Source organism: Pseudopipra pipra, chromosome 5 (assembly GCF_036250125.1).
Source record: "Pseudopipra pipra isolate bDixPip1 chromosome 5, bDixPip1.hap1, whole genome shotgun sequence".
In the NCBI taxonomy this organism is placed as follows: Eukaryota; Metazoa; Chordata; class Aves; order Passeriformes; family Pipridae; genus Pseudopipra; species Pseudopipra pipra.
This window is the reverse complement of record NC_087553.1, coordinates 18011225-18023813: the sequence shown is the minus strand read 5'-3', so window position 1 is coordinate 18023813 and position 12589 is coordinate 18011225. Positions and strand designations below refer to the sequence as shown.

The 12589-nt window shown below is 43.3% G+C and overlaps 2 protein-coding genes across 3 annotated transcripts in view; one reads left to right on the top strand and one right to left on the bottom strand.

The window, feature by feature from the left end:
• Positions 1-9: 9 nt before the first annotated feature.
• Positions 10-1308, top strand: NDUFB2 (NADH:ubiquinone oxidoreductase subunit B2). The gene is made up of 4 exons (XM_064654731.1): positions 10-119; positions 275-422; positions 506-613; positions 1233-1308. The coding sequence occupies exons 1-3, from the start codon at positions 25-27 to the stop codon at positions 578-580; spliced, it is 318 nt and encodes a 105-aa protein (XP_064510801.1). The 5' UTR covers positions 10-24; the 3' UTR covers positions 581-613; positions 1233-1308.
• Positions 1309-1886: 578 nt separating this feature from the next.
• Positions 1887-12589, bottom strand: part of BRAF (B-Raf proto-oncogene, serine/threonine kinase) — an 83785-nt gene continuing 73082 nt past the window's right edge. For both annotated transcript variants that reach the window (XM_064654723.1, XM_064654721.1), the window contains one exon: positions 1887-10638. In XM_064654723.1, the coding sequence (XP_064510793.1) occupies positions 10616-10638 (23 nt within the window). In that variant the 3' untranslated portion in view covers positions 1887-10615. The remainder of the gene's footprint in view (positions 10639-12589) is intronic.

Here is a 12589-nt window from a genome sequence, read left to right as displayed (position 1 = left end):
CGCGGCTGTTGCTGGGCCGTGCGGATGACATTGGGCACGGACATGGTGGTGGCGGCGCTGGGCCGGGCGGCGGCGGCGCGGCTGCTGCGGGCTGGGGTGGCCGCGCCGGGGCGGCGGCGGTGAGCGGGGCGGGCTGGGGGTGCCGGGGGAGCGGGGCGGGTTTGGGGGGGTGCCGGGGGAGCGGGGCGGGCTCGGGGGGGCGCAGGGGGAGCGGGGCGGGCTCGGGGGGTGCCGGCGGGGCCCGTACTGAGGCGGGGCCCTGCGTGTGCTGCAGCGCGGGCGGCGGCGGGGTGCACATCGCGCCGCGGTACCGGCAGGTCCCGGAGCTGACGCGGGCGCAGGTGATCCGGAGCGAGCTCCTCAGCGGCCTCATGTGGTTCTGGATCCTCTGGCACTTCTGGCACAGCTCGGACATGGTGCTGGTGAGTCCGGCGTGGCGGCGGCGGCGGGGGGCCGAGAGCCGGGGTCGGGCCCCGGCCGCGCTCTGACCGCGCCTCTCTCCCAGGGACACTTCCCGTATCCCGACGCTTCGGCCTGGACGGACGCGGAGCTCGGGATTCCTCCGGACGACGAGGAATAGGCGCGTCCGGCCGCGGGGGCCGGCAGCACACGGGTACGGCTCCCGCCGCCCCCCCGCACGGCCCCGGGCTGGGCTTTGCCTTCGGAGCTGCGGTGCAGCCCCGGGGCACCGTGCCCGGCTCCGCCTCCTGCTGGCACCGCCAGAGGTGCCCTGCTCTCAGCGAGTATTCGAGCACTGGTGTAGGAATACTGCTGGAAGTGTTTGCCCGAGGTGTAAACGTGCCCAGTTTCTGTGGTACAGGGCGCAGGTGTTTGCACTGTTCATCGCTGCCTTGTCTCAGGTGCCCGAGTGCTCGAGACCTGCAGTGTAACAACTTGGTTTTTTATGAGTTGTACCTTAGCTGGTACCAGTTCAAAATTATTTTCTTTAAGCTGTTCTGTAGACCCAGCGTTACCTAACCTTGAGGGCATGCTCTCTGTGTTTATAGGGAGATCTGTCCAGATGTCCCCTTAAAGATTTGAGGCTTTTGCTTGTTTCCAGTTCTTTAATTACCCTGTCTTTTAAGCTGTTGCGTCACGTATTACAGCTCTAAAACCAACAGCTTCAACTACTGCCAAAGGCAGCATGGGCACTGTTGAGGGGGTCCTTCTGTCTTCGTGGTGGGAAAAGGATGGGTGAAAAGGTTCTTAGGATTCTCTTCTGTTACTTTCAGGTCCCTGGAACTAATGAGGCTCTTGGAACCAAAGTTTTGGCTCCTGGGTCCTTATTTCAATAAAACTGTAAACAAAGTCTCAGCTAAATTGTATTTTTTTTTTTAGTAGAATTTCTGGAGAACGACCACTGCGGCTTCAGAGGTGGGGTACTTGAGTCCATGTGAGCTTCTGTAATGTCTGCTTGATAGAGAATGTGTTGGCCCCAAGAAATAAGGTCTGTGAGTGCATAGTAGGTAACAGTCTTATCATTAAAGCTCTGTCAAATAACCAATAAAAGAGTGAAAGGATATTGCCACAGAAGCAGGGGAATTTACCCAGAAGAGAACCCAGACCAGCTGGTGCCAGGCTTTCCCCAGGGTGATGGGGAATCGCCCTTGAGTACATCAAAGTCCAGAATAATCCTTGTGAAGCAAAACCCTTTGCAAAGGTAAAAATGCCTTAGGGCTCAGCCCAGCAGTCAAGGAGGCAGTGGTCCAGCTTAAGGAAGCTGAAGGGAGGTGGCATCCCTTGATTTTATTTTTTTCCTTCTCTTTCCCTTCCAGAGTTACATCCTAGAGTAACTTTTTCACTCCCCTTAACTACCTTAGTTGCACCTCTCCAACTTCATGGAGAGGAGGAGTTGAACACGACACAATAAACAATCTACTTCAGACTTTTCCATGCAGTCAATCTTTATTATAGCAGTATTCTCATATTCACATCAAGTACATAGAACTTTTTGCCTTTCATATAATACAGAGTTCTTTAAATAACTTTACACAGAAATAGTTTTCTTCAATCTGAATTCAGCTATCAAATTTTAATATGTTTTAAGTCTCCATGCTCTCTAACCAAACTGGACAATATTTCCCATTGTACAAATTTACATGAGAAAAACTCCAAAGTACAAATGGAGGGACAACAAAAGTAAAGGGGGAAGGAACAAACAAGAAAAATAAGTTGTATTGGCAATTACAGGGGAAACTTGAGAAGGAACAAAAGGGAGTTGTCATGACCTACGTAACAGGAAACCGAAAATAAACGTTTTGTTACGAATTAAAAAATAAATACAAGTTTCAAAACAATTACTCCATTGTAGATTTCAAAAAGCAGCTATGGAAATCTACTAACACAATTGGTTTTTTTTTTTTTAAGTAACCAGACTGGACCTTCTACTTTGCAGTCATAAGCCCCTTGCAAACCTCTGGTGGTCAAAAAAAAATACAGCTGAAAGGAATGTGTTAGCACAGAGTTTAAAGTGGTGGGTCAAACATTTCATTGCACTAAGGAACAAACAAACGGAAGAAATTAAATCTGTATATAAATTTCCCTTTCCTCTCCTTACTACATACTTTGCCTCTCATAAACAAGCCTCTGTATTATGAGGTAATGCCATTGTCTTGACTATATATAAAAATAATAAAGTTTAAAGGATATAGATCTGGATATCTATAAACTTTAAACAAGCCAGTCCTCCCTTACTCCCCCAGAGGGTCCAACTACTGAGTGCTACACCTTCTGTCATTGCTCAGTGCATCGTGCCTCTCCTGGGAACCCCCAAGAGACCCGTGCCCCTTTCCTAATCTAGGAAAAGCAGCCTGTGCTCAAGTGAGACAGAGAGACAGTGCAAGTAATGCACCACAGATCACACACACCCACACCTGCTCCTGCACAACAAGGCAGAGTCACAGAAGGCAACAGTGGCCAGCCTGCATGTGTGTTTGGACAGGGGAAAAGGGATCCAATTAGGCATGATAGCTGATTACTTCTGCAATTGTTCAAGAATAATGTCACCTGCCCAGCCCTGGGAGATGGTCACTACACCCAGAATGAGGTGGGAGGGGAGTTACAACTGCAGGACAAAGGGCCAGGAAGAACATTGCACTTGGAGTCAGGATGACCACGGCGCAGGTGGGCTGGCTCCGGCATCCCAGATTGTGGCAGACCTTGCTCTAGAGGCACAGGTCAGCACTGGATCCCAAAGGGATTTCAGGGGTGGCAAGATGTATGAGGCAGGACTTTCCCCAGTCCCAACAAATGAGATCAGAAGAACAGCAACATTAATTTGGGTTGCCAACACATGCAAGTTGGCCACTGTCAGGTTTCTGTCAATTGAGAAGTGTGGAGAAGGGGGGAGGAAGGGGAGGCAGATAGGACACAAGGCTCATGAAGGAATGATGTGCTTTTTTTTTGGTTGATTTTTTTTGTTTCTTTTTTTTTTTCCCCTAAAGGTTCACAGCTTTGAATAAAAAAGCACATTTATTGCACTTACACATTTTAGACAGAGTTAATTTAAATTATGCCCTCGGAACCCCCCACCATCCCAAAATAACCCAACACCCAAGTTTGGTCCATTTTCCCCCCCAGACCCAACATCCATGCCCAGATGATGGGCTTCATTTCTTCTCCTAATTTTCCACTGAACTCCCACACACTCAGATAGATTTTCTTTTCAACTAGGGTGAATACACAAATGCAACACAGAATGACATTTAGCAAAACAAAACCTGACCACTTCCCAAACCCAAACAAAAAGAAAAAAAAAGAAAACAAAAAAAGAAAACATAGTTACTTTTGTGGTTTACTTGCTCAGAAGTAAATGTCACACAAGGCTTATTCTAAAGTACAGCTGCTGCAAACATGACAAACTAGACAAAATGATGGACAGGCCACTGTTGGCTCTTAAGGAGACTGGATGAACAGAACACACTGCTGCTGGATACTATGAAGCAAATACCTAGGTAGTTTAGAAGTTTCTAAACCCTCCCATCAGCTCCCTCCTCTTAGGGAAAGAGTTTCTTTGAGATTTTCTTAAGAAAAAAAAAAAAACAAGAAAATAACTACCTCCTCACATGTACTTTTGGTACAGAATCTGGGGTAGGTAGAAGGATTCCAGATAGTTCCTGGAACATGAGTAAAACATTTTTACACTTTCCTTTCTAAAAGGAACAAACCCAAATTAAAATTGGTCTGATATTTCAGATGAACTGTGCATTTGGACATAACTTTATAATTTACAATTATGCCCAAAGTCTTGCCCCAAAGCAAATGAAAAGATCTGAAAAAGCACTAATAATACCCAAACCATTATTTTGTCCCTCACGGTCAAGTAGGTTAAATATGACACTGGTATGTAAGTACTGCCAGAAGCCTACATAATCAGTTTGAAATTTGAACTAATCAAATTCACACATACTGGCTGTCCCTCAGCTGACACAGCACCTACCATCTCCCACAGTTAATGTGCAACAACAGGATGTGATCACTGAAAAGCAACTGCAGGAGGCCCAAGGAAGAACTGAGGAAACCTGCTGATATTCCAGAAAACAAAACTTACTGCACTTTCTGGAACAGGGAACTGATTATATGATATATGTGGACTTTCATTACATGAGTACTAGCCATCAATTTCTCTTCATCTAGCTCTCATTTTTCATCTACCATCTCATTCCAAGATGCTGTAACACTGTAACTTTGGGTCTCTTCAGGGCTTTCTATTACTTTTCTTTGACAAGGTCTCTGTGTCTGTGGAGGAGGGCTTGTTTTTAAATTGAATGAACCTCATTTAACTGTTGACAGAGCAGATTTCAAGCAGCAGGTTTACTGTAACTGAATTAGGTATCCTTCAATTCCTACCTTTGAAATGCTAATAGGTATCCTAGGGAATGCTCTGCCCTCCTTGCTGCTTTACAGAAGTTTACCAACTCGAAACTATCTACCTATAGTGATAGCTATATACAAAACTACTGCAGCAGAAGTAAACCAAAGACACTGCTCTAGTTACAAAGCACCTGGTTTACATTCTGTTGTACTTTTTAAGGTTGCAAAGGCACATGATCATTTGGCAAACTACAAAAACTGTTTTGGGGGTCCCTATGTAAACACTTTAACAGATGGTCTTGATAGCTCTCTTTTCTAAAGAAAAGAGATGCTAGTTTTCATCTGAAGTCACTCTCAATGTACTCTATATTCTGCAGCTTTTAAAGTTTCCTCCTTCCACAGGTTCATAGTTACTTACTGCTGTCACAGTGCTGACTTAGTAGCTTCTGTATTAGCATCCTTGAAACTTAAGTGCAAAGAAAGAATTTTAACAACTTTGCTCTGCTCTGCTGATAGTTTTATTTACTAGGCAAGAATCTCAGAATATGCTGAGTTGGAAGGGACCCATCAGGATCACTGAATCCAACTCCTGGCCCTGTGTGGGACACCCCAAGAGTCACACCATGTGCCTGAGAGCATTGTCAAAATGTTTCATGAACTCTGTCAGGCTCGCTGCTATGACCACTTCCCTGGGAAGCCTGTTCCAGTGCCCAGCCACCTTCTGGGTGAAGAACCTTTTCCTCATATCCAACCTCAATCTCCCCTGACTCAGCTTCATGCTGTTTCCTCGAGTCCTGTCACTGGTCATGAGAGCGAAGAGATCAGTGCCTGCCCCTCCTCTTCCCTTGTGAGGATATTGAAGACTGTAATGAGTCTTCTCTTCTCCAGGCTGAACAAGCCAAGTGACCTCAGCCACTCCTCATATGGCTTCCCCTCAAGGCCCTTCACCATTTTCATGACCCTCCTTTGGATACTGCCTTATAGCCTAATGTCTTTTTTACATTGAGGTGCCCCAAAATGCTCACAGTACTCAAGGTGAGGATGCCCCACTGCAGAGCAGGACAGTCCCCTCCCTCACCCAGCTGGCAATGCTTTGCCTGATGCCCCCCAGGACACAGTTGGCCCTCCTGGCTGCCAGGGCACTGCTGACTCATGTTCAACTTGCCATTGACCAGGACCCCCAGGTCCCTTTCTGCAGTGCTGCTCTCCAGCCCCTCATTCCCCGCTCTGTGTGTACATCCAGGGTTGCCCCATCCCAGGTGCAGAATCCGGCACTTGCCTTTGTTAAACTTTACACAGTTGGTATGGAGTAATGAAGCAGTGAAGAAAAGTATTTAAAATGCATATCAAAACAAATACTAACTACAAACACACAGTAACAAGGCTGCAGCAAACAGAAAGTTTGTTTCATAAACTTCTGTGTAAAATGGATAACAGAAAAGAATACCCAGCACCTTCAGAGTGATGCCCTAAGAGTCAACTCACGCAACTGCTTTTTAACTTGACTGTACCTAGAAAGCTTTTCTGTCACACTGTGCTATCGGTGATAGATTCTTTCAATAGAGAGAAGACACGTTGTATACAGTACTATGAAGGGTTTGTGCTACACATGCTGTACTCACAGTCAAGAAGGGAATGAAATCTAGAGGCTGCAAAAGTGTGAAATGTCTACATGCTTCTTCCCTAAATGTAGCCCCTCCAGCTATCAAAGCTTCAATTTGAACTTGTTTGTGAGATGTCTGGGGATCTGGCTTCCTTAAACATTCTGTAAAATGCCGGATGCATTTACATCACCAGGAAAACACAGAAGAAAACCTATTTATGTGTGATCTTCAGTGATCTCCCCCAATTTGGGCATTTGTGGAAAAACATGGTATTTATCAACAGTCAGCATTTTACTCACTTTTATGTCACAAAGGCCAAATTCTCTAATCCAAGTAATGCTGAGAGGCCATGGTAAGATGGCAGTACTCGGCCTCAAACATTTTGCATCATCATCAGCTGCTAGAGCATTCAAGTACAAGGAGAGATAATTTTAGGTAAACATAAAACACAGAAGTAAATTCATTTAATGACCTGCGTGAGTTTAGCAAAAATGAAATGAATGGGTTAATTTATCTGGGGCCATGTGTGACTTAATTAATGCAGAAATTACTCTGAAAGTACCCCAATCTCTGTACTCCTACCATCAGGTTTAAGCTCCACTACACTGTTCCAGTTCCAGCAAATACGACACAGGAAACAATCACGTACTGACAGGGAAGATGTAACAGATAACAGGCCTCATCTAACTGTATGAAAAAGGAAAGGCAGAGGGGAAGGTCTATGTGTGGTTGATAAAGACATGAATAGCTGGGACTGGATACTGGTACTTTTGCAAATAATTATTAAATACTGGATACTGTAGAGCCTAAAGAAGCTGTGTGACTGACGTTTGCCCCAACATGTGCACACAAAATATGTACTAACATTTCCATACTATGGAATGTGCTTGTTGCTGGGACACCACGAAGAAGCTTAAGGAATTTGGGGTAATGGGCATGAATGTATTGATCATTTCAGTTTACTTCCTTCATCCCACTGCTACACAGGGCACTCATTTCTCGTCTACTCGTTTCCCCATTCACTAAACATCTACAGGGCACCTTTAAGACTGGTTATGATGGCATGCAAGACATCCAGAAAAACTCCTGAAGGAAAAGATAAAACCAAAAATAATCCCAATTATTTACAAACCACATTTCTTCCAACATTTTGCATGAACATTATGTGGGACCTCTTACAGACAAACACATATTACTACACTTATCTGGAGGGAAACAAACAAACATGAAAACCAGTAGAAATGCATCCTGAAAGGACTTATCTAAACAGCAGCCAAACAACTTGCACATTCCTCAGGGAACAAAAAATCAAACCAAAACCAGAAACAAAAATGAAAAACAAAACAACAAAAAAAACCCCAGTTAAAAAAGAAAAAAAAACCAAAACAAAACAACCCAGAGATCATGTGTTACTTATAAAGTGCTTTGCATGGACAAGGATAGCAATTTTCCTTGTGCTTTTCCTATGGGCTCAAGAAGCATATTGTAGACTAATGGGTAATGAATCTCCACCAAAGTAAGTTCATTTTAAGCAAAGACAGAACAAAGTTCCTAACAGACAATCTTCTGCCAGCATGACTTTGTGGAAGGAAACTAGGGCTTTTAACAAGCTCTGTGAAACAAATGACTGTTGAACCACCTGTCCATAATTGCTCCATTAACAGTTTCTTCCAAGAGAACAATAATTTCCAGTATGCCTGACATGTACAAATGAGGCCAGAGCCCACAGAAGGGCTGGAGCCAAGCACGGGGTGAAAGGAGAAGCAGTGACTACTTCACCCTCTGGGAGCCTGTATCTGGTGAATGCTCTCACCTGCCTGCTGACACCAGTGGCCCCAGGCTCCCTCCACCTCTTATGTACTGGCCTCAGATGATCACCAGGGAGAACTCTGACTTCACCAGTCTTCACCACCACTTGCACATTGGCTTCTCCACACTAGAAAGTGGCTATTGCTACTTTTTAAATTGCTGCCAATCTCAATAAGGAAAAAACCTTACAGCATCTGAAGATCCACGGCAGACAAGAAAAAATTTGTGCTTTTTTTTTGTTTGTTTTTAAAATGCGTCCTGTACACAAAATCATTTCTATTCATGTACCAACATGAATCACTTCATTCTTGTAGTGACTATTAAGTCATTCACTATTGCTGTCTTGCTAATGTTTGTGGAATTAATATGAATACACAGTATTTCAGTTATAATTCCCACTTCAGATTAGTCCGGTCCCTATAACCCCAGTAAATATTTACTGACAAACATAACAGACTACCAGCAACACCGCAGAATTCCAGGGTATTAAAAGCGCCTTCCACTACCACTGTGCATTTCCCCCTTCACCTGGGAGCAACCTTCTGCAGACAGAAACAGTCCAACTCTCCCCAGGGAGGGAAGGACAGTGTCCTCACCCAGTACATCCATCTTTAGCATGGACACCACATTCACACACATTTAACTCCTTCATTTATTTGTCACGATTTTGTTTAACATCCCCCACCACCTCTAAGCAGGAACGTCCCTGCCAGAGGGGAGGGTCCAGTTCTCCTGCCTCACCTGCAGTGGTACAGGGCCAAAACAAATCAAATTCTGAAAACTTCTGTCTGAGCTTGAGTTTCTTTCCAACATGGTCTGCCTTGCCTCTGTACAAATAATTTACAGGTAATACCACATACCAGAGAACTCTGCAAACAGCTCACATCACAAGATATTCTACTAGAGGTAAACGATGTGCAGAACTTTATGAGTTGTTTTTTCCCTGACTGGGTAACTTGTCAAAAAGCTACCAACCATTTGAAAACCAGGATTGGAGGACAGGAAAACAAAGCAGTCTAGTGGAGATACCGCCACCTTCATCCTAGTTTGCAAAGTGTACAAAAGGGAAAGACAAACGGAAGGGAAAAGATGACAGGGAGGAAAGCAATGAGAGGAGAAGTAGTCAGCGTGGATCCAGCAAGTACCGTTTTGTTTTGATCTAACAACTTGCCATTAGGACAAGATGCTCCACATTTACACACACACTTATCGGAGGACGTTTAGTTAACAGGATAAAAATCCTCTAAAAAAAGCTCTTGAAAGTACCAAAACATAATTTTTGGAATGTCTAATTCTAGGGGGTTCTGTATTTGTATTCAATTCAACCTGAGAACTTTTTTCCCCGTTTACGAAAACATTACATATTGGTAAGGTACCTGGCATTAACCTGCACCCTCATTTAAAATAAAACTTTTAAAGTAGGTACATACACCATTCACAGTCTGTATCGGGAACTCTACAGACTTCAGATGCTGCAGTAGCATCTTTGATAAATACATTGTATCATATGATACAAAGAAAAAATAAAAGAGAGGACAAATCGCTACATTTTTTTTTAAAACTTCAGTTTGTTGCTGGACCAACAAAAGAAGGATCTACTTAATCCTTCTAAAAGATGTTGTATATGCACACACCAAGAAAATACGGGAAAAGGAAAAAGGTTAAGGATGGTGGTCGTTGTTTGTTCTTTTTAAGAAGTGGTAAAGTAAATCTGAAAAAAGGTGCAGCAGCATCCCCTTTTCCTTCAGCTGAACCTCTTCGCCTTCAGAATAACATCTTCTCCAGTTCCCAATGCCCCACGCTTTTAATTTTAAAAGAATAAAACCCAATAATATAGACAGATTGAGGTGTTTGACACTGTAATACAGAGAAAAGGGGATACTGCATTGTCCATAAATCAGTAAGTACACCAGGAAAAAAAAAGGATCAGAATGGAGAATGGTTCTTTTAAATTAGCACTCATCAGATTTTCAGCCTCTGATGGTTACACTGTTAGAGGGAGAAAGCCGACCGGCAGACCATCCAAAGCAAGTCTCCTAAGTTGCAGCAGCAGTTCCATCCCCTCATGCCCGAGCACCACAGTCAAACCACGAGCGCCCTCTCCTCTCCTGGGAATGATGCCAACAGCACAGGCAGCCACTGCGGGTCTCCGAATGCACGTGGTGGTTTGTGTTGAAGGAGAAACACTGGCAGCAGAGGACTCTGGTTCCCAAAAAGGTACTTTTTCCCATTGTGTTGGACTGGCAGTTCCATTCTGCTCCACTTTTAAGCTTATGGATATCTTTTCTAAATTATTTTAGGTTTGGCGGAGCAGAATGGAGTTTTGATGTTAAGAAACTGTAGGAACACAAGACTTAAATAACAGAGTGGGTGCTGCCATGGTGCTGTGGCTACTTGAACGCTGCAAATTCTCCTGTAGAGGGAGGACAAGAGCTTGGTTTAAAAAGGTGATTTCAGTTACTAGGCAGTCAGAGATTTTCTCTAGACTAGCTGAACATCAGGTTGAATACAAAAGATGTTAAAAAATGCAGACTGTTAAAATTAAAGCACAAGAGAATACATAGTGAGAGAACATTGAATACAGACCCAGCATATTTAACCAACATAGAATTTCTTGAAAGCAAGCTGTACCCATTCTTCCCAAGAACTGTGAGAGTTCAAGCAAAGTCTAAATCATCATGCATTTGAAAAAAAAATGTGTCAGCTTGATTTTACTTTAAACTCCTTATTGCACATATATCCTCCTGAGAAGCAACAATTTCCATAAATGCGTCTGACTGCAAACTAGTTTCTGTTCTGGTGTAAAATTGGTTTAATAACAAAGAACTGTTTGACACACCCATTAACCTTCAAAGACTATATACAGTAAAGTGCCTGAATATAAAACCAGTATTAAAGAATGCTACAATCTGGTTTAGAGACCAACACAGCAACCTACTGAGAGAAAAACAAGAATGGGGAGACTATCTACTCAATCCCAGACCAGAAATTAGGCCTCACTAACAGAGAGCACAACAAATAAAGCAACCACATGCTTCCTTCAGAATTACTGAATAAAAAATAATTACATGCAGTGCTTTCACATGTGATGACCTCCTGAAATTCTACATAATTTATTCAGTGTCACCATACCGTGAGATAGACTGGTAGTCCCATTTCTGAAAGGAACTATGGCACAGAGTAAAATCACTGCCCAAAGTCTTTAAGGAGTTTCCCAGAAGATTGAACAGAAGCTGTATCTAACATACTAACCCTCTCAATCTTATGATTTAGCAAAAAGAATTTCCTGCCACCCACAAAGAAATTGTATTCTATAGGATTTTTAGTGAGGGGTGTTCAACTACGCATAATCAAAAGGACTCAGGAGGAAGAGAAAAAGGAGCAGACCTGTAATTTTCCTGTGTTGGGTTTTATATGAATTTTGGGTTAGTTTATGTCACTTTCTTGACAGCACTTCTCAGAGCTTTTGTAATAAGGAAGGAGTGATAAGTAGGCATTAGAGACCCTTTGTTCTGTTCAACAGAAGAGTGCTGAATGCCAATACATCCAAACAACTGCTCCCTATCTTGGTATCCTTCCATCTTTTCAAGAGCAACCATGTTGCTGGCTTTGTTTTGTCTTAAGATTCTTATTCTGAATATTGGAAACGAAACAGAAACATCCCTGCAAACAAAATTTTAGGCTTATCATGGAATGTCTTGTTCTATAAAGAAGAGAACCAAAAGAGTCATCAGCAGTCTGCATGAGGAGGGGGAAGAAAAGGCATCTAAAAGGCCTGGGAGGAGCAGCTGATCCAGTTCTAAGGAACTTGAAGAAAGCAGGGAGAGCGCTCTGTGTGTCCCAAGAAATGAGAAGGGAGTACACCCAAGGTCTAAAGTAAAGGGGCTGGCACAGGAGGCAGTGACAGACCTGAAGCTCTATGTGTCTTTATAGACTGTGGTGGCAGGTTTAAGTTACAACAACGAAGGAATAAAAGCTTCACGATGGACCTAATTTCCTATTTTACAAGTTCCACCAACAGATAAAACTCTTGCTCTAAAATACTCTAAGTATTTGATCCTTTTTTCTTGCTGCTTTCTGCTACATTTCACTGATCTCTCGACTCTCTTCACAGTATCTTCTAGAAACATCTCAAGTTTTGCATATTTTTTCTTTTAAGAGAAGGACAAAAAAGTCATCGAGTATTGCCTGTGAGGCCAATTTTTAAGAATGACATTCATGCCTAGCTACACCTTCAAAACATGCTCTACTTAATTTATTTTTCATTCTGCCTTTCTAAATTGCTGATTAAAGATCAATTTATAAACAAGAGATGGCTCCCTCATTACTCATCTTGTCCTTCTGCCCATTTCCAGTAATAATTC

What these genes read in the sequence shown, in the direction of transcription:
- NDUFB2 (XM_064654731.1), top strand. Translation starts at nt 25, where the DNA reads ATGACATTGGGCACGGACATGGTGGTGGCGGCGCTGGGCCGGGCGGCG. An exon ending in GCCGCGCCGGGGCGGCGGCG is followed by an intron (nt 120 to 274) that starts GTGAGCGGGGCG and finishes CGTGTGCTGCAG; the next exon opens with CGCGGGCGGCGGCGGGGTGC. An exon ending in ACAGCTCGGACATGGTGCTG is followed by an intron (nt 423 to 505) that starts GTGAGTCCGGCG and finishes CCTCTCTCCCAG; the next exon opens with GGACACTTCCCGTATCCCGA.